We start from the raw sequence: 22,656 nt of genomic DNA on the forward strand, positions 1-22,656 counted from the left end.
GAGAAGGGGCGTAGCTGTGCAATTGATTCATTTTATTTGATTTTTACCTTCTGTTGGTATCTTGCATTTGTCTTGTAATTTTAAAAACAAAAAAAAGCCCACTTACAAATCAATCTCCAGTTCTTGGATTCTATACGCTGTGAAGTGTGGCACATGTACCCTTTGGCCACATTGTACCTGATGTGCTCTCTGCTGCCATTAAGGAGATGGATTCTTTGATGCAAAATTTTGTAAGGAATTTTCTGGGACAGATTTTAGTTTTTCTCCTACATTTATAGCTGTTGAACAAACACCATTTATGTCCCAATTTAGAAGAAACTCCAAAAACAGTCTTTGCTCCAAGAGCATACTCCCTGCAGAGCTGGTATTTTTAAAGAAAACCCCTCTTTTACTTTGGAAATAGCCTGCCGTTTGTCACTAAGGTCTCATATTTCAGCCCCATAAGAAAAGATTAATTGTGCAAAAACGGGTTCTGAACTTTCCAGGGCTCATCCCTGTCCCCTTTAAGGTACTATATGTGGCACTAGTGAGCCAGTTTTTTGTAAGTGCTCAACACCCAGCAGCTCCAATAATGGGAGCTGAGCCTATTTGTAAATCAATTATGGAGGCTGAGCACTTCTGAAAATCTGGCTGTCTTGTACTGCAGAGAGTCCAGGGTAGAACTTGCATGTATTCTTGGGCTTTGGAGATGGGATAGTTTGCTCTCACTCTAACTGAATATTTTTCTCTCTGTAGACTTTTTTTTTTGCAACTTTTGAACTTGCCTATGTGTCAATGTAGCATTGATCTTTGCAGAGTTAACTTGCTTTCTGTGGAATTTGATTCTTTGGAAAACAGATGCAAGTGAGAACTGCCTCTATCCCAGACATCAATAGGACATCTTCATACATCTTTCCCAATAAACAATGGATGTGGTTTAATGAAACCTGAGCAAATAATTTGTAGTGAATAATTTATTGGATGAACTTAGCTTCTTTTTTCTGTTCTGAGATGGAGTGAGCAGTGTGTGACTTACCCAGATGTATTAGTAATTCAGAATGATTGAACACATCATTTCTGTGAATAATTCTGAGTTTCTGATAGTTGAGCTGGGATGGTTAGTTTTAATTGGACACTGGAGTCGCAAGAAGAAAAGGAGTACTTGTGGCACCTTAGAGACTAACTAATTTATTAGAGCATAAGCTTTTGTGAGCTACAGCTCACTTCATCGGATGTAGCTCACGAAAGCTTATGCTCTAATAAATTTTAGTCTCTAAGGTGCCACAAGTACTCCTTTTCTTTTTGCAAATACAGACTAACACGGCTGCTACTCTGAAATGGAGTCACAAGGTGTTTGTTCTCTGGCTAGGTGAACAAATCAAGTTTCCAGTGAGAATATTTGCCTTTTACAAGTTCAAACTTTGCTTTCCATGAATATTCTCTAATATGTTTGTTTGTTCAGCAGCTAACACAATGGAGCCCTATCCTGGCTGAACCCTTTAGATGCTGCTGCAAAATAAATGATAAATAATTACATGTAAGGTTCACGGACTCCTACAACCAATAAATAAAGCTGGTCAAATTATTGTTTGGTCAAAACTGAAACTTTTTTCACAGAAAAATGTCAATTCAGACCAAAAAAAATTCCTACAGGAAACGTTGAAACTAAAATTTTTGTTTCATTTCAACTTCAAATAATGCTTTGTTTTTGATTTTTAAGAAGCTGAAATAAAATGACATTTTGATATGTCTTCCTAAAGCATTATTCAAAATGAAATGGAAATGATGGTTTCATTTTGAATTGTCCATTTGAAACAAATGTTCATTTCAAATTTGGTCTGAAACCTCCTGCAGGAAAACTGAGAGGTGTTTTTTTTTTTTCCAGCTGATTTCAATTTCTATGATGATCTCCCTTCCATCCCCCCAAAAAACTTCTCCCGGGAGAAAAAAAATCTATTTTTCTAACTAGCTCTAGTAATAAATTTGTTCACTAAAATGTTCAGAGAAAACACACACAGAGGTTTCTTAGATTATAATCAACTTGGGTAGGGGATCAAATCTTCTCCTAGCCCTGATTCTCATTTGGCTCTTTTGGATCTGACTGCAGCAGAAATTAACAGAAACAGCAGGGGTCTGAACACAGCCATTGCACACTCTGTCAACTGAGTGAATATTTGCAGGGGTTCCTGAGGCGTACACCAAGCTCAGTTTTTCAGTGGAAATACCCAGGAAGGGCCTTAAATGGACACAACACTGAATTTTCTGTGCCCAAACTAAATTTCATTTGTCTTTGTGTTAGGACTTATAGGAACAGGGTCCCTGCACAATCATGAGACAAAGTTGTTTATAACCATATGCACTTCTCTGCATGGGATAATAATGTCTAGGCATGGATGTCAATATGCAGAAAAGAGATTTGGACCAAAGCTACATCTGGTTCCTTGGAGAGCTATGCAGGGTTAGTGGCATCCTGCAGTCTCCTCTAGCTCTGTAATAGGATTAGGGACCCTGAAGGGCCTTGGGCTGTCCTGAAGCACTGGCACATAGTGGTCTTGTGCTGCTCTGTCTTTTTTTTTTTTTTTTTAATTTTTTTTTTTATTTTTTGAGGCTGTGTGGATCAGTTGCTGTTGCAATGCAGTGTGGGTGTGCCTGCAGCGGCCAAAGGTGGTGGTTTGTTTTGGAAGACGGTGATTGCAGGGGAAGGTAGAACAGACTGGGGCAGGCTGCATTTTACAGCTGGCTTCCATGCCTGTTATGTAATGTTCAAATAAAAATAATCCAATTGTTCATTTCACAAGCTGGCTCTGCCTTAATAATCACACCCACCACTTGGAAGCATGGCAGGATGACTTTCACAGCTCCTGATGTTTTGGGGGCTTGATGCTTCTCCAGTTGAAATCAATGGGATGACAGCCATTGTCTTCAATAGTGCAAGATCAGGTTCTGGGCATGTAATTCTGCATACATCACACCCCCAAGATATATCCACGCATCTGATGGTTTGGCTTATAGCCACTAACACATTACAATTTATTTTGAGTAGCCTCTTCCATGCAAAGATATATATTATGTGTGGGGAGAGAGAGAAACCTTGAAACTACCACCGTATGATCCATCCTTGAGCACTGATTTTAGTGCAGTGGGAATAGTCTGCACCTCTAGGCCATGGAGTGAAATCTCAGCTCCACTCTGCATATAAAATTAGACATTTCAGTGTGTGAGAAAATGGGGGAGAGAGGGAAGGCGTATGAAATGAGGTTTTAATCTTGCCAAACAGGAATAGTCAGTTTCACTTAGTCTCTCTTCTCCATCTCTGAGACATCAGCAATAACTCCTTTATTTCTTGCTTTCTTTCGCACTATTTTGCCAAGGAATAAAAAAAACCAAACAATTTGTTGATAATTCTGCAGATACTAAACAATCTTATTTCCAAGGGCAAGAGTAGCAGGAAAAATGACAAAAGAATCTGAATGTTTGCAGCATATCTTCACTTGCAACTAGATATGCAGGAAAACACTGCGCTCATTTTGTCTTTGTAACAACTCTCTCCCCTCCGCTGCTTCGTCTCTCCCATATACAGTTACTGTACCTCAGCTCTCGTCTACATTAAAATCCACAAATACTTCCCCCTGTACCGTCCCCTTTCTCTAACACTGCTTTTAATCCAGGATGCAGCTCATGAGCGCACTGATGTGTGTAGCTGGAGTTGGGGTATTTGCTTGCAGTGAAGCTGCATCTATCCAAATGCAGTAAATACCCTAGCAAGGTCCATTCACATTGTGATATTGAGCTGCACAGGATGTTGCTTTAGAGGTGTTGGTTAATTTACAAGTGGAGATAAGTTTCAGAGTAGCAGCCGTGTTAGTCTGTATTCACAAAAAGAAAAGGAGTACGTGTGGCACTTTAGAGACTAACAAATTTATTGGAGCGTAAGCTTTTGTGAATGCATCCGATGAAGTGAGCTGTAGCTCACAAAAGCTTATGCTCAAATAAATTTGTTAGTCTCTAAGGTGCCACAAGTCCTCCTTTTCCTGAAGAGGAGATAAGTAGGTGATGTGTGATCTGCATACCACTTACCAAAACTGAGGAAGACCAAGCATTTGAATTACAACTAGAATTGTAACCCTAAAATGAGAGTTTTAGGGGCACTTGTATGAACTCTTTCCATTACAATACTTTATCAGAGAAATCTGTTCTCTTCTATTTTCTGTTATTGTTACTGTTTATGACACTGCAATGAAGTATCCAAATATGGATGCCTGATAAATTCACTGCTAGGTAACGTTGCACTACTTTGATTTGACATTCTGCATTGTGGCTGGCTCACCTGTTTTTTCTCCCTGTGGGAGAATCAAGGAAGAAACTGGATGAGCAGATGAAGAAACGCTAAATAGGACAAAGTAGTACAGTGCACGTCAGGTGTTTCAGGCTGCCTGCAGCATGTGGTGACAAAGGAGCCCATGCACATGGGAAAATAGAAAGCAAAATTCCTGGAGAAAGGGGGTATGAGTAAAAGAATACAAACCTCACGTTCACTAAAATCATTATGCACATGAGGGGTAATCTGGGTTGGTTTTGGATAAAACCAATCCGACTCAGACGTGCATGGGGTTCGGCTCCTCATCCTCCTAAAACGAGGAGTCCTTGTGGTACCTTAGAGACTAACAATTTATTTGAGCATAAGCTTTTGTAGGCTAAAAATCACTTAATCAGATGCATGGAGTGGAAAATACAGTAGGCAAGTAAGTGTGTGTGTGTGTGTGTGTGTGTATCACACACTCTACATGAGAAGATGGGAGTTGCCTTACCAAGTGGGGGGTTAGTGCTAATGAGACAATTCAATTCAAGTGGAAGCAGGCTATTCTCAACAGTAGAATACCAAGGGAGGAAAAATCACTTTTGTAGTGGTAATGAGGCCAATGTCATCAGGGTGGCCCATTTCAAACAGTTGACAAGAAGGTGTGAATATCAGTAGGGGGAAACTAGTTTTTTGTAGTGACCCATCCACTCCCAGTCTTCATTCAGGCCTAATTTGATGGTGTCTAGTTTGCAAATTAATTCCAGTTCTGCAGTTTCTCATTGGAGTCTGTTTTTGAAGTTTTTTGTTGAATTGCCACTTTTAAGTCTCCTATTGAGCGTCCAGGGAAATTGAGGTGTTCTCCGACTGGTTTTCGAACGTTATAATTTTTGACGTCTGATTTGTGTCCATTTATTCTTTTGCGTAGAGACTGTCTGGTTTGGCCAATGTACATGGCAGAGGGGCATTGCTGGCACATGATGGCATATATCACATTAGATATATATTGAATATATCTGTCAGGAACAGTATTCCCGATAAACCTGGTGGCTGAACTTTGTGACTTTGTCCTCACTCACAACTATTTCAGATTTGGGGACAATTTATACCTTCAAGTCAGTGGGACTGCTATGGGTACCCGCATGGCCCCACAGTATGCCAAAGTTTTTATGGTTTCAGAGTAGCAGCCGTGTTAGTCTGTATTCGCAAAAAGAAAGGGAGTACTTGTGGCACCTTAGAGACTAACAAATTTATTAGAGCATAAGCTTTCGAGAGCTACAGCTAGAAAAACACTTCCTCAGCTCTCGTCCCCTAATGCCCCTACTCTACTTGCGCTACATTGATGACTCTTCTTCATCTGGACCCAGGGAAGGAGGCCCTAGAGGAGTTCCACCAGGATTTCAACAAGTTCCACCGCACCATCAACCTCAGCCTGGATCAGTCCACACAAGAGGTCCACTTCCTAGACACTACAGTGCAAATAATCAATGGTCACATAATCACCCTATGCCGGAAACCTACTGATCACTATACTTGCCTACATGCCTCTAGCTTTCATCCAGAACCCATCACACGATCTATTGTCTACAGCCAAGCTCTACGATACAACCACACTTGCTCCAATCCCTCAGACAGAGACAAACACCTACAGGATGCTGCTCTGCCATGTACATTGGCTAAACTGGACAGTCTCTATGCAAAAGAATAAATGGACACAAATCAGATGTCAAAAATTATAATGTTTGAAAACCAGTCGGAGAACACCTCAATCTCCCTGGACAGTCAGTAACAGACTTAATTTGCAATTCTTCAACAAAAAAAACTACAAAAAAGACTCCAATGAGAAACTGCGGAACTGGAATTAATTTGCAAACTGGACACCATCAAATTAGGCCTGAATAAAGACTGGGAGTGGATGGGTCACTACAAAAACTAATTTCCTCCTGCTGATATTCACACCTTCTTGTCAACTGTTTGAAATGGGCTACCCTGATGACATTGGCCTCATTACCACCACAAAAGTGATTTTTCCTCCCTTGGTATTCTATTGTTGAGAATAGCCTGCTTCCACTTGAATTGAATTGTCTCATTAGCACTGACCCCCCCCACACTTGGTAAAGCAACTCCCATCTTTTCACCTACTGTGTGTGTGTATGTGTTATATTTATATATCTCTCTCTCACTCTCTCTCACACACACACACACACACACACACACACACACACACACACACACACACACTGCCTACTGTATTTTCCACTCCATGCATCTGATGAAGTGGGTTTTAGCACACAAAAGCTTATGCCCAAATAAATTTGTTAGTCTCTAAGATGCTACAAGGATTCCTTGTTGTTTTTGCCGATACAGACTAACACGGCTACCACTCTGAAACCTGACATCCTCCTAACTAATTCTAGGGATTAGGAATTTCTTGCACTGTCCTCTGAAGCATTGGGTGCTGGACAATATTGGAGACGGGACACTGGGCTAGAGGGGCCATGGATCTGCTCCTGTGTTCCTAACTCTGATGTGAAGTGCGAGTGCTGAGCACCCACCCAGTGCAGAGCTCCTACTCTGTTTGGCATTTAGGTAATGGAAACGTCACAGAGCTTTGGAAAGTCTTTTAAGATGCAGTGGGTTTCAAATGGCATGTTCTAAGGGCACCTTTTTTCACTGGGCATGTTTCTCGGCTGGATGTAAAGCTAAGTGACTTCTAAAGGCAAGTGACCTTTTCATCCAGCTCTGACTGCACTGAATACTCAGTGTCCTTCAAACACAATTTGAAATGGTGGGATTGATTTATTTTTATATATTGATTTTTATATAAATTTAAAATCTGTGGGTGGGGGGAAAATGCATAAGTCGGTGGCCTGAGTAGGTAACCCTGAGCACAGTGCCCTTTGCAAGGCCTGGCTCTGCCCCGTGGAGAGCCTGGGGATTCAGATTAGAAGAACTGTGCTATGTGAACAATGTGCTAAATTGTATTCCCTAGGCTTTTGTCAACAAAGCTTCGCTATTAAAATGTCTTTCTCCCTTCAAAGGTGCAATTGCTTTTTCGTCTGTGCCAGAAACCACTTTGCAGAGAAATCCTTGCGAAACTCACCTGTAAATGAAGCCCATTGCAGTTATGGGGTCACTTGATTCTCTGGTTAATGCACACAGAGGTCACTGCAATGTATGCATCCGATGAAGTGAGCTGTAGCTCACGAAAGCTTATGCTCTAATAAATTTGTTAGTCTCTAAGGTGCCACAAGTCCTCCTTTTCTTTTTGCGAATACAGACTAACACGGCTGCTACTCTGAAACCTGCAATATATCTAGTGAGGGGTGAATACAAAGCATACACCACCCTGGAAGGGAAGCCAAGGGGAGGGGGGAGGTTTTTATCCCGAGCCTGGAGAATGATGCTGGAAGGATGTGGGGATAGCAGTTGGAGAAGGGTGTTTTGTAACTGAGCTCCCTGAACAAATGTGGCACCGGGGTCCAGGTGAAACCTCTGCCTGCAGAGTAGTCATGGCCCACCCATGGAGAGATACTGTGGGGATGAGGGGCCTGTAAGTACCTAAATTTATGCATTGTTCAGCTGAACAGGCTACCAGGGCTTGGAGGAAGCAAGAAGTGACTCAAAGCTGATGCAAGGGTCAGAAAAGCTGTTTTTTTTTTGTTTTTGTTCCCCCCCCCCCCCCGTGTGCTTCTGCTGCTCAGCTGTGCTACTTGCATGACAAACTTGACAAGCAGCATGCCTGTTGTATGTTTGTAGAGCACATGACATCACAGGGCCCTGGCCTCTAGGTGCTACAGCAAGACATATAGTCTCATTGTGCACTCCTGGTCAGACCCATCTCAAACCTAGAGCAACTGGAAATCTCAGAGAAACTCTTCTCATGTGATTTCCAGACCAAAAGAGTTTGGGATAAATGCAGATGAACACTGGCTTACCTGAATGAATCTCTTGGAGTCTTCTCCTCCAATGTCATTTAAATCCATATTTAGAGCAGGCATTCTCTCTCCGGTTCTATGTCTCACCTTCCCTCTAAGTAATAGCCCATTTGCTCTTCGATAGCTCTCACAGCTCCCATCTGTAATGCAGCTCTTCCTTACAGCTGTCTCCATGCAGAGAGCTGCAGCAGTTCCTTTGGGGGATTTACACTGTAAATTAAATATCTGCTTTCTCAGGAAGTCCTGGTGAGTTTTCAGCACCATACAGAAGCACTTGCAGCCGTTAGAAAGACATTCACTTTACTTTCAAGTTTCTCCTTGAAAATCCCTCAGTAAAATTACTGAATATGCCGTCGCCTTCAGATTTCGCCTTGAGCTGTATATTCATTACCGCATATGCTTTAGAAGCGGCTATAACGCTTTTCTTCAGTGTAAACTTCAGGTGCTTGAACAATTTTATTTTTTTTTATCTAAAATAAAGAGATCTTGGGTTTTTAAGAGAAGCTCAGGAAGGTGCAGTTGGAATGTGGTGGTGTTGGCTCCCCTCATAAACAAGGCAATGAATAACCAAAATGTGGGGGAATAGCAGAGACAAGTTGATTAAAATTCCGATGTTGAGAAAACTAAGGGAAAGAAAGAAAGTACCATGTCCTTTGGCTTGGCCTCTAGGAACTGAGGGCTCTTTGGAATCTCTTGCCTTGTCATAGACAAGTGATTCTCATGAACAGTATTGACAGCCTCATCAATATTCTTTTTCCGTGGATAGATTGGATGCTTCTGATATTATCTGCTGTCGCTCAGGCTGTCCAGGTGTAGGGAATTTTGTGCCAAATGTCTCCTGTCTGAAGGAGTAATAAGCATTGTTTATTATCAGTACAGTAAAAGATCACAATGTGTTTGCCCAGAAAAGCAATCCTGTATATGAAATATTAATGTGGAGAAAAAGCACACATGCCATTCAATAAATGCTAGAACCAAAGGTGCTAGGATAGTCTTTGAGCATCAGAAGAGAGCTCCATTTTGTGTTGCTACAGGCTAGAATGTATACCTGCAAAATCTTTTTTCTCCTTCCTACTGCCTGTTCCTTGACTTCCAATCCATAGCAGGGAAGTCATCCATGAAATGCCCTGTGCTTCTGATTTTCTCCATGGGTTAATTTTCCTTTGACGTATTGTCAAGTGTGTCTGTCCCCAAAGCAGTCTTTCACGGGCGGATGAAGTTTTAGCTACGGTTGCTGCTCTAGGCATGCTTCTTGCTAAAGGCTCCAAGTGGGTCTTTAGCTTCCATTCCTAAGGAGCGAATATGTGGCAACACAGCAGAGATTTGGAAAATTTTATGGCAATAAGAGTCATCTTGAAAGATTGTACAATATGAGGGACAAATTACTGATCAAACTGTGCGTAGAGTGGGCACAGTTGAGCAGGAAATATTGACTGCAGAATAATCTGAAATGACTGTGTCATACAGACCCAGATACTGTATAATCACAAACCTCCTCCTCATCTCAACAGACTGAAGGCCCTTGAGCTGTTGTGCTATACTAACTACAATCATTTTCAATAGCAGAGCCATACCTAATGCATTGACCTTACTACTGCTATATCCCACGGGTGCAGATCCCTGCAGGCGGGACTGAGCGTGGGAGGAAAAATTCAACACTTCTGAATATTTTGAATATTTTTTGTTAAAGTTGCAAGGAGCAGTAAAGAAAAATAAAACTGATGTGCATGAGAATGTGTGCATGGTCCTGCATCAACCTTTGTGTACATGTCTGTGTGTATCATGCTCAGATACCATAACAAAACAGCCACTTCCTAAAGTACAATTTAACAGCAGGAGCTAAAATTGGTCTTGGTAAATATGGCCTTGTATGTTGTACTAAAAAAACACATTGACAGATGTATTTTATGATGAGATGGTTACTACCTACCTTTTTCCCATTTTCTGCATACAGTAAGCAGATCCCCAGGATAGCATTAACCACTAGATTACAGGTTTCAGAGTAGCAGCCGTGTTAGTCTGTATTTGCAAAAAGAAAAGGAGTACTTGTGTCACCTTAGAGACTACCAAATTTATTTGAGCATAAGCTTTCGTGAGCTACAGCTCACTTCATCGGATGCATTTGGTGGAAAATACAGTGGGGAGACTTATATATACACACACAGAGAACATGAAACAATGGGTTTTATCATACTGTAAGGAGAGTGATCACTCTCAAAACCCATTGTTTCATGTTCTCTGTGTGTGTATATGTTTCCCCTCTGTATTTTCCACAAAAGGCATCCGATGAAGTGAGCTGTAGCTCACGAAAGCTTATGCTCAAATAAATTTGTTAGTCTCTAAGGTGACACAAGTACTCCACTAGATCACATTGCTCTTTAGAAAAATCAATTTAGATTAAACTGATTCTTTACGAGGCTACTTATTAGCACATTGTTGTCAACATTAATGGCCAAACATCATTTCTAATGCACTCCCTGTGCTAAAATCTGTTGTTGAGGAGAAGTAGCAGCAACAGCAGACTAGATAGAGCTTGATCTAATTTGACTTCATTCCAGGGCTCCCTTCAAACAACATCACATTTCTGGATGAAAATAATTTAAACTATGGAGGCTTCTTTCAGAAAACCAAAGAAATACACCAAGAGTGAGACCCTGAAGTTCATGTTTCGCTGACATTAACAGTGATTGAAAGTCAATGGGGACGCCGGCATTGTTAACAGCAATACGTGTATCTTGCTCTTGAAATAACAGTGAGCATAATTAAGATAATAAATCAGTTAGTCAGGACAGATCCAGTGAGGCGTGAGGGGACATTAGTTTCTTTCAAAGTCTTCATTGTTGCTTTTCATTAAGGTTTTTTTTTAAGCTTGCAACTTTCACTTTTGATTTAGATTTCAGGTATTGTGAGATGAAGGATTAGCTGTCTCCATGCATTCTGACAAAATCCACCCACACTTTGTACACTGGGGCTCTACTGAAATTGTCACACTGACATACTTCTACAGCAATTTGCTTCAAATACATGATACTAAAATAAAACCAACACAGCAAAATTATTTTTTATATATATGCGAGAGCGAACGAACGAACCAACACAACACACTAGAGTAGCGTTAGCTCTTTTGATTCTGGTCTCCAATTTGGTATTGCAATTCCAGTATCAGTAGTTAAGTTAATACACCTCTTGAAAGTCTACAATCATCCTGTTAACTGACTCTGGGCTCAAAATATTTGTTTGTGATCTCTTAGTGGGCTTTGCTTTTAAAAGGAACATGTAGGAAGATGTTAGGTTACATAAATCCAAAGTTGAAGCAAAACTTCAATCAAGTTAGCAATATGAAGTGTGTGCAGATGCGGATTTGCCTGCACTATATCTTCATGCTCCCTGGGCTGGCCTGCCGTTGCACACAGGACTAGTGGGTAGGGCTAGTGATGAAGCATTAAGAAAAGGAGTACTTGTGGCACTGTCTAGACTAACAAATTTATTTGAGCATAAACTTTCGTGAGATGCATGCATCCGATGAAGTGAGCTGTAGCTCACGAAAGCTTATGCTCAAATAAATTTGTTGGTTTCTATGGTGCCACAAGTACTCCTTTTCTTTTTGTGGATACAGACTAACACGGCTGCTACTCTGAAACCTGATGTAGCATTGTGTCTGACAAGGAACAAATAGTATAATAGTATACTTTCCCTCTTTCACACCTTGCTGAAATTTGCAGCCAACGAAGAATGGCCCACAGGGCGGAGCTCTCCTTTCCTTCCTAGGAGCACTCCCTGCATGCTCTAGATGAGGTATGTTGCTAGCAGGAGGCATAGGGAAGCTTGTGCAATGCTGACCTGTTGTGGCTAGACAGAAGCCTTCAGTATGTAGGACAGGGCTGTCAATGTGGCCCCTTTGAGCACTACAGAGGGGAGAGATCAAATGAGTAGAATGGTTAAAGAAAGCTACATTGGCTTTTTAAGGGAAGAAATATTAAAAGGCATGGTACACAGAATATGATATGCACAGAAGCAGTGCAGGATTGCTCCTCTCTTGAGTGATGATAGCAGCAGCTGCCGTGAGGCTAAAACTTCTAATTTGAAAAATAATAAATAGCAGAACTGTAGGTCTGCAGGCTTAAAGAATTTAAAATGCCACTGAAACGTTGATAAAGTGCTTGGGTGCAATCAAAAAGTTTGTGGCTGACAACTATAAAAGTTGCTGTGAGAAGCAGATATTCCACAGACTCTTCCCCTGCTCTAAGTGATTTTCTCCCTGTGCTTGGAACTGCACAGAAAATCATCCTGAAATACAGATTGAAGAGCAAACTTCCCATTTTTAATATCAACCCATGTGAAAGATTTGCCTGGAACAAGAGACCAAAGAAGGTCTGAAGGGGAAAGAGGTCTTTAAATGTACTCAGTCTTATAGCCAAAAAATCCTCTGGTCTGCACCCAGACTCCCATCAATAAATGTAGCTGGGGACAGAGTCTGAAATACCTATTTTCTAATTTTCCTTTGTGAGAACTAGCATTTAGAACCAGTCGCAGTGCTTGGTCTCTCTGGTAATACAACTGTGTTCAAGCATCATGGAGTGTAGAGTAAAACATTTCCCTCCTTGCAGGATATGTTCAGTTTGTGGTGTTAGATAGGAGATACTTTGACTGCCGGTATTGTTAAGGTTAAAGATTTCATCTTAGAATGTAAAAAGAAAAAGGAGTACTTGTGGCATCTTTAGAGACTAACAATAAGCTTTCGTGAGTTTATGCTCAAATAAATTTGTTAGTCTCTAAGGTGTCACAAAAACTCCTTTTTCTTTTTGCAGATACAGACTAACACGGCTGCTACTCTGAAACTGATCTTAGAATGTGTGACTCCGAAGACAGAAAGTTCATACCTTGGGGTTCCAAATTTTCCAATCTGTAAATCAATACACAGAGTATGGTGGTGTAAATCAATACACTAAAGCTGCTCCCTTTTAACTTCAATGGGAGTTTTGCCTTTGGCTTCACTGGGACCAGGATTTGGACCATAATGTAGATATTCTAAATATGGAAGAAATCCTGTCGAGAAACAAGAACAGCATGGATTCCTGAGAGCCTCATTTTCCCTCTCTCACGCTGGACACACTGGTGTAATTTTGTTGCCTTCTTTGCCCCTAATCCTGATTTACACTAGTGAAGTGAAAGCAGAATTAGGCTCAGAATTTGGGACCTTTAAGGAGAAAAGAAGGAAAAAGGAGACACAGAATCCAAACAACACCCCTCCTACTGCCCCTCACACAGCTTCAGAAGAATTTTAAAATAGGCATCGTTGTCGCACAGATAATCCAGAGATAGCCCGGCTGATCATTGTCACATATATAAAGAGTGAAAACCCTTTTGTTTATTCTCTAACTTTAAACTATTTCTTAATTCATAATTTACCCAATTTCAAACTCTGTTAGTTTCTGAGAGGTCTCCAGTTTGCCCCTTGGTTTGAAAAGCACAGCCCATCTTAGCACCTAGGGCTCTACTCCCCGTTACAAGACTGTGCTGTCTGTGTAGCTACGTAGTTAGTTTAGTTCACAGAGCAGGTGCCAGGGGATAGTGCTCAAGAATACATAGCATAGTTCCTAGGTTCTGTAGAGCCAATGGAACTTGTGCCCTGCAAATAGCTTCTGCAGTGCAGCTCTCTGTATCCGTCCTTAATCCTCCCCACTGATGGGGATGTGTCATTTTTCTCACTGGCGATGGGGAGTTGTGCTCCTGCACGAAGGGGAGAGTCAGCACCCTGAAGTGGCATTTTTTCCTGTCATGGCAGAAGCACAATTTGAACACTCTTCCTGTGATGAGACTGTACCTGCCTCAGGTCAGTTTTGAGAGTTTATTCTGCATTGGTTTCAGAGTAGCAGCCGTGTTAGTCTGTATTCGCAAAAAGAAAAGCAGTACTTGTGGCATCTTAGAGACTAACAAATTTATTAGAGCATAAGCTTTCGTGAGCTACAGCTCACTTCGAAAGCTTATGCTCTAATAAATTTGTTAGTCTCTAAGGTGCCACAAGTACTGCTTTTCTATTCTGCATTGGCTTCTCTTCCGTTATCTTGAAGGTTTAATTTTCCAGAGCGTGGCAGAAGGAGATCTAGGGAGTGAAGTTTCTATTCTCTCTAGTGAATGAGTTGTTTGGAGGGAATGGGATCCTGGCATTTAAAACTCATTCCTCTGCTCCAGGAATTCCTTGGTGTCCAGAACTGGAGAGTTGGTTCCAGTGTTAGATTTCTCTTATGAGGGTGACTTGAAGAACAGCAGTGTTTGTTTTTAATTAAAGTTGTCAGGCTTTGGCTGCGCTGACCTCAGGTGATTCCTGGGCTGAGAAGGAGACCTAGATGAAACAGCTCCTTTCATTACTCACAAGCCAGCATCTCTGCGTGCAGCAGGTCATGGCTTATCCTTAGCCATTTGTTTTATTTAGAAATGTTTCCTAAGCTTAGTTTTCTCCTTTTTCCTTTTTTAAATTGCAGCATTCAAGAAAGAGGAAAAGCTGCTAGGGTTTGCAAAATGTTCCCAGCCAGAACCACGTAACCAGACGGCTCCTGCAAAGGTTAGGAGATCCAGTCTTGCCTGAACTTGTACATAACTCTCATTGGCATGAGGAGAAGGGGGGTATGTGTGTGTTCTCTTGCATACATAGCTACTATCCAGGCAGAGGGATGTCAAAAGGGCATAGTGGGGACTGACCACAAGAATGCTGATACTAGAATTGATGGACAATAGTCAAAGTACTATAAAGACCATGAATCCTCACACACTGGTACAAATGAGTATCACTTTGTACCGACAGGGAAACGGAAGCACAAAGTGGTTAGGTGACTGGCCTAAGTTGACACAGTTAGGAGCAGAACTCCCTTATTCCTGGGTTGCACATGGGGTCCACCAGATGCCATTTCTTAGCTGGAGGCACAGAATGAACTCTGCCAGGGTATGAAGTGCCTCAGTCTCTGTGCAGTGTCATCCTTATATATTGTGTGTAGGGGGAAAAACCACCATGTCCTGGGGGACTTCGTTCTGAGCAACATGCTGAAGGTCTCGTGCTGCCAGAATTAAAACATCCTTGAAATTTCTAAAAACTATAGATGATCATTTCCTAACTCCAGAAGTGTTGAATCCACCACAGGGAACCCTGTATTGGACCCTGTCGTGACGGATAAGGAGGGATTGGTCGTAGAACTAAAAATTAGTGATTGTGTACGTGCAAGTGTTCATGACTGAACTACTCTGTTTGTTTGCACATTACTGGTTTGGACTTTACATTTGTTAATATATACTTGGTGCTTTGAAAGAACCAATTTCACAACGCTGAAAAACATTACAAGCAAAATGAGCTGGGAGAAGGAATTGAAAGTGAAGGAAAATTGGGAATTGTTTAAGAATATTTCCGTACCTGCTCAAAAAGCCACAATTGAGAAAAAGCTACGGTGGTTAAAATAGCAACTTGGTTTAGCGAGGAAATGAAATGAAAGCAGCTATAAAATGTATAGATATACAAGTAAAATATAGGGAAAAAGGAGTTTGATAGCCATGAATATAAACTAGAATCTAGGAACTGATGCCAAAAGGATATCAGGAGAAATCTATAGCTCGTATTGTTACAGACAATAAGAAGCAATTGCCATTTACCAAGGATCATGGTGGATTCTCCATCACTGATAAATTTTAAATTAAAATTGAATGTTTTTCTAAAAGATATATGCTCTAGGAATTATTTTGGGGAAGTTCTGTGTCCTGTTTTGTATATACTAGATAGTCACAGTGGTCCCTTCTGTCTTTGGAATCCATGAATGTATAAATCTATTAATTCTTTAAGTGTAGTAGGAACAAAAGGAACCCTAATAATGGTATGAGTCTGTTCCTAGATGGGAATGGTAGAATTGTCAATAACAATGCTGAAAAGGCAGGACCGTTCAATACATATTTCTGTTCTGCATTTGGAAAAAAGCCAGATGATGTATTCGTCATATGATGCTGATGAAATACTTTCCATTCCAACAGTAACTCAGCATGATGTTACACAGCATCTTCTCAGGTTAGACCATTTTTAAATAATCAGGTCTGGATAACTTGCATCCAAGAATTTTAAAGGAGCTCACTGACTCAAGTGCCTTGTGGATTATTAATGTTGACGTTGAATAAAAGTCTTGAAACACTGGGGAAGATCCGGAGGTCTTGGAGAAACTAATGTTGTGCCAGTATTTAATATGGCTAAACTGGACAACCCAGGTAATTATTCGCATACTAGGCGGACACAGATCCCAGATAACTTAATGGAATGGCTGATATGGGACTTGATTTAGTAAAGAATTGAAGGAGGGTAATATAACTTATGCCAGTAAACATGGGTTTATGGAAAATAGATCTTTGATGCTGTTGCCAAAAGGGGTGATGTGATCCTTGGATGTATTTACAGGGGACTCTCGAGTAGGAGAAAGGACATCATTTTACCTCTGTATTTGGCACTTGATGTGTCCACTTCTGGAACCCTGTGCCCCATTCGGGTGTTCAAGAAATCCCTTGCAGGATTGGGAGATATTTCATATTGCCAGGTCATCTTAAATTAGTGGAATAAAGTAGCAATGGATCACATTCCTGTTCCTGGCTTGTGGCATGGTGATTGGCTGGAAGAAAGCTGCTTGTGTGCTGCAGCCAATTAGACTATAGAAATGAGGGGATTTTTTTTAAATGTACAAGAACATCGCTCCCATCAGTCCTCGCTCCCCACATATAAACCAAACAAACCATTATCCCAAACAGAGGTCTGACATGCGAGAGACTCAATGAAATCCAGTAGGGACAGGGCTGTTGCTATTGATTTTTGCACAGAAGGTGCCCAGATACTGTGATGAAGGGCGGCAGGATAAAACTCTATGATCGATCAATCGATAGAGCTTTTGTTAATAAAAAGCAAAATAGCTCCTGTCCCAGGTTCCTCCCAGTGTCGGAGACCAAATGTTTTGTATCTGAATAAGCAGAGCTACTCTGCCTGAAACTACCATTGTCTTTAATTTCCTGGGACCTGCTTGCTGCTATTATCCAGCAGAGAATGTAATTGTATAATCTCACCTATGGTGCTGCTCGCTCGTGCTCGTGCGCTCGCGCGCTCTCTCTCTCTCTCTAAATAAAAGCCTGTTGCAGAACTGTGATTTATAACGCCAGCCTCAAGAGGATGAATCTGGCTTTATGCTGCAAGTTTGACTCCTGTTTGTCCTACATTAAATCACTGCTCTTTTGCTTCTATATCACCTTTTGCTGTATTAAAGAAATTCAAAGTAGGTAAGTAGATAGATTATCTATCTATCCGGAGAGGTAATTATTTTATCTAATCTATTTGGTTCTATGACTCTTATTGCCATAGTACCTGAACTCTGACATCGCAGATCTCTGCAGTTGCAGAAGGAAAACTGCCCCTTTCCTTGCTCTTTTCATTGGAGAAAGTTGTCTTTTAAACTGCATTGCATGAAGTGGAATTTTTTCCCATTTGAAGATAGTTCTTTTAGTACAGAGATTAGAAATAAAAATGTCTAGTGCATAGCACTTGATTAAGCCACTAAAGAAGTACTCAGACACAGAGAAACACCGCGCACTCTGAGGACAACTTTTGGGGCTACAGCAGATGAATCAGTAGATTTCTTCTGGACGAGGATTCTTGTTTCAGAGCTGGTAATCTTTTATAGATGTGCCTGTTTTTGTCTTTAAACTGTAAATCAGGTCATCTTATTTTTCAGGAACTATTACAGATAAAGAGATGGGGAAAATCAGGGGTCCAGGCCTAGGTCCCATTTTATCCAGATACCTCCGAATTCAGGTAAATGGTTCTGGTGTAGGCTCTTTTCCCCTGACATCTACAAGAATTTGGTTGCAAACTGTCAGTAGATGCAGAGTTATACCAACCTACCATGGCTCTCATTTAGTTTGGAGGAATCTCCTATGGCATCTTTGTACACAGAACTGACTCAAAGCATGTAACGAGGAGGAAATGGGGCACTTTGTACGTATTTATTAGCATCAACGATACTCACTGCTAAAGTATCTGTCTTCATGCCCCTTTGTTCTCTGAAACATGGTGAAGGGATAGAAGCTGTTCAACTGGGCCCCCAAGTTTGATTCAAAACACTTTTTTCTCTCCTGAAGAAATTTGTTCTGCTCAGTGGCATTTTAAGTTCTTTGCAGAGCACAGTGCAGCAAAGAAGCTGTCAGCCTGTGTCATATCACTACCTCTCAATAATGACAGGTTTCAGAGTAGCAGCCGTGTTAGTCTGTATTCGCAAAAAGAAAAGGAGTACTTGTGGCACCTTAGAGACTAACATTTATTTGAGCATAAGCTTTCGTGAGCTACAGCTCACTTCATCGGATGCATCAGATTGAAGTGAGCTGTAGCTCACGAAAGCTTATGCTCAAATAAATTTGTTAGTCTCTAAGGTGGGACCAGTGACATATGGGATTTACTCGCACAGCTCAATCCTTTAAAATTCAAGTGGATTTACTCTGTCATTTTTAAATTACTTAATCACTTGTCTTGACTTTTAATCTTTGATAATACAGGCATTTGAATTTTCCTCTATTTAGCTCTGCCCACACTGGTTTTAGATAGATTTGAGGTCTGTCGGGGAAAATCTATTTTCTCAAACCTTATAAGAAGAAAAGGTGGGGAAAGATACGTTCCACTATTTATCTTCACGGATTTGTTCCATCTTTTGATTTGTTTATTTTAATTTATTGCATGATCCTGCTTAAAATGCACAGTCACATTTACGTATACAAATTTAGCTCCATGTTCGCACCATGGAAAAACTCTTACGCCACTCTTTAATGGTAATTTAATTTTTTAAAATTGCAAATCTCTGATCTGAAATTATAATATAGTGGTGCAGTTGTTCTGCAGGGCACTCAAAAATGGAGACTCAAAGCAAACTTGTTTGCATAATAATAGCTGCTGTGCATGTCTGGATTTTGTATGCATGTCTGTTAGCTGCAGATTTCTTCCCTTAGATCTACAGGAAGACAAGGATTCTGATTCTGATTAAGTGAGGCCCTGAAAACTTGTCTGCAGCAATTTAGGGCTGTTGCTGTGGAAGCTTTAGTTCCTCTTTGATATATTAAAAACACAGGATTTTTACTAATGTGAGGAGCACATTTCATTTTCCCTTTTCAGCTGTCCAGAACACAGTGTGGAACTAGCACTTACGAGCTCCCTCCTATGAGCTTGGAAAAATAATGATCCCACCTAGGCCTCTGCAAATGTTTTTTCTGTCCCTTCTGCACAGAAATAAGCCCTGTGGAAACTTTCCTGCAGTATGAATAATTTGGGAATGCTTAGGTGTCTGTTCAGCAGATCCTGCTGGGGTAGACCTATGTTCCTTGCTCTGGGTTAATACATGATTTCAAGGAGACACATATTTGATGGATGTATGACTTTGCTAGAAGAACTCGATAATGTAGGAGATTTTATTAAAGCATTACATAAAGTGTGCTCTCCGTCACAAATTAGACGACTCTTCTGCATCACTGCTGTAGAGTATTTCTCTTTGAAGGCCTTGGGGTTCTGTCAGACATAAAAATAAATGTGAGAAGGAGTCTTGACTCTAGCAGAATTGGGAGCACTAAGGGGCAAGGGGTTTAATTAACCATGAGGGAGGTTGGTACTAGCCACTCCTAGAAGCATGAAACAAATGTGGTTTGAATCAAAGTAATGACTTTGCATAAAATGGAAAATTATTAATGCAAGAAATAGCATGAAACTGACCCTCGATGCAATTTAAAGTAATTGTTATTTCCAGTTTTCTTTTTGCTTCAATGGCACTTTTCTTGTAACTGAAACTGAAATAACCAGGTCTGGAGTTTAACTGCTCTCAGCCTATTTCTAAGTGTTTATTTTCGGCCATTAAAAACTGGAATATTTATACTGCTAAATACTTCCCATCAGAGGATGTTGTTTATTTATTTTGTATATATTACAGAATGTCAATGCTATTCTCTTTTCCTAAGCTATCCTAAGACTGTTGGCAGAGATACTGTCACAGTGACTAATTGTCGTTATCTCTCTCTCTCTCTAACCATCTGACCTTTTGTCATGTGCCCATTATCGGAGTATTTAGGCACCATGTCACTGCCGGTCTGTGTCATAGCTGGTCAGCATGCTGGTTTCCTGGTGCCACTGGCATGTGTACTGTATTGTTCACTTGCATTTGATTGACCTGAGGACCTAGCAGGTCCTTCACCCTTCAACACTCTGTCCTAAATATTCTTGGGGGAGGGAAAACAGCCCGTAAGTTGCTAACCTGGGAAGAGTTCATACCTGGGAAGCGTATTGTATTGTGTAGCAATTAGTGCCTCACATGGAACTTGGGCCTGTGGGTGACTGGGGTCTCTCTTCTTTAAGTCCACAAATCTTTTATTTCCACTTCCTGAGAGGTTGACGGCCGTTATCAAACAAAACGGAGCATTCGCACTTGGAAGCAGTATGTTTGGATTGGTGGGGGGGAGGGCAGAAGGGTTTTTGTTTTTTTAACATAATGGAACTAATTTGGGCCTTTTCCCTGCCAGTGGAGCTTGGTTCCAGGAACAGTCAACCTCCCAGGTTTTCAGAGTATTGGGCAAGGTTTATCTGAGACTACCACTTAAAAAAAAGGAGAGAAGGAGAATCAGGATTCCTATGCTAGCTCAGACCAAGGTCCATCTAGTCCAGTATGCTGTTTCTGGCAGTGGACAGCACCAGATGCTTCAGAGGAAGGCATAAAAGCTCTATAATGCACAATTATCTGCTAATTTGCCCATAGGGGAAGTTTTGCCCTAACCCTATGCAGTTATTGGTTTACTTATTTCCTGGAGCATTAGGTTTTGTATCCCTTATATGTTTTTATCCTATCTTAAGTACAGCAATTATGGATGTTCCAGTTGTTCATATAAATGTCTAATCCTTTGTTATTAAATCTCCCCTGGGATGGAAATCTTTCTCTCCCTTTAATAATTTGGTTTCAGAGTAGCAGCAGTCTCTAAGGTGCCACAAGTACTCCTTTTCTTTTTAATAATTTGTGTTGCCATTCTCTGAACCTTTTCCATTTCTGCTCTGTCTTCATGGAGCTGGGCAACCAGGACTGAATGCAGCATTCAAGATGAAGTTGTACCACTTATCTCTATATCTGATGGCTTTACAATATTTCCAGGATTAAACTCTGTTCCTCAGCCTTGGTGAAAGTCCTGTGAAATGTTCTCTGAATATAGGAGTTACTCACTAAGGGTTTCCTCCTCTCGCATCCCATGGCTGATATTTATCAAGGGGACTGATAAATCTCATTCAAGTTTTGGTTCTCTCTGCTGTCCAGTAAGAATGTTTTGATTGTTGCCTCACCAGTTTTTGCTCTTCCTTCACAGAGTCGGAAACACGCAAGCAAAGTGAGACTTTACTACATGCTACATCCCATAGACGGAGGCTGCCCGGCCAAGAAGCTCCGATCAGAAAACGTGAGTATGTTTCAGAGCCTTATTCTGCACTGCTTTGTGAATCGGTGACCCTGTGCAAAGGCACATGCTGTAACAGCTTCAGAGGTAACAGTTGGGGTAGCTGAAATGCTGAGTTACTGGAAACCTTTTTCCATAAATGTTAAAGAAAATATGACCTGCATCTGCAGCAGTAATTGAATTTTTAGTTTTTACTTTTTTTTTTTTTTGGTAGTTTCTAAAACAGAGACACCCTCACAACACTAATCTAGTGTGCATCCAGAGCCAAACCACGCTGCCTGAAAGACCTTCAGCTCGTTGGCTGGTGAACTGCAGTGGAAATGACTGAAAGGATAATGATTATGTGGATGATTGCACTTTCAGTTTAGTTCCCTTTGAATTTGGGGTAGTAAAACCTGCTCTTTAATTGTGATAGTTAAAATTCTGTAACTGTTCCACCGGAAGTCTGGATTGAAGTCCTTTTGGGTTCCATACATTCAGATGATATTTGTGCACAACTTTCTCATGCCAGGGGAAAAACATCAGGGAGAGAACAAGTGACGGCAGAGGGAGGCACTGGGTGAGAGGCAGCTAGAGAGAGATTCATGGGGGAGAGTAACTAGTCAAAGGAAAATGAGAAAGGAAGAAATAATGTCAGTGAGCAATTTCCATTCTAGTGTCCTGTAATCCTTATTCCACTCTCCCTTATGGCCTTTGAATAGATCAACTTCAGTTTCTTGGCAATTCTCTGCGTACTTGGCTGTGACAGCTTCTCTCTTTGCCCATCTCAAGATCCTTTCATTTAGGTCCATTTTGTATTGCCCTCATTGATATCTCTCTCTTCCTCGTTTAGATCACTTGGCACAAACCGTTCGGTGTGGGAGATTTAATATTCATGGGAGCTGGGCAGCAAAAGCCATGGACATCACACTAAAAATATTTCTTCCTGTGAAACAATCCGTTCTTCAGATCTGGGTCTTGTTGAAAGCA

General features: G+C 41.0%; 1 protein-coding gene across 15 annotated transcripts in view; it reads left to right on the top strand.

Annotated features, from left to right (window-relative positions):
* ZMAT4 (zinc finger matrin-type 4) overlaps positions 1 to 22,656 on the top strand; it is a 208,860-nt gene that overhangs the window by 106,146 nt on the left and 80,058 nt on the right. For all 15 annotated transcript variants that reach the window (XR_006277146.1, XM_043503115.1, XM_043503108.1 and 12 more), the window contains one exon: positions 21,601 to 21,690. Coding sequence is in view for 14 of the 15 variants with exons in the window: in XM_043503115.1 (XP_043359050.1) it covers positions 21,601 to 21,690 (90 nt within the window). In the remaining variant the exon portion in view is untranslated. The remainder of the gene's footprint in view (positions 1 to 21,600; positions 21,691 to 22,656) is intronic.

Source organism: Dermochelys coriacea, chromosome 26, assembly GCF_009764565.3.
Source record: "Dermochelys coriacea isolate rDerCor1 chromosome 26, rDerCor1.pri.v4, whole genome shotgun sequence".
Taxonomy (NCBI): domain Eukaryota; kingdom Metazoa; phylum Chordata; order Testudines; family Dermochelyidae; genus Dermochelys; species Dermochelys coriacea.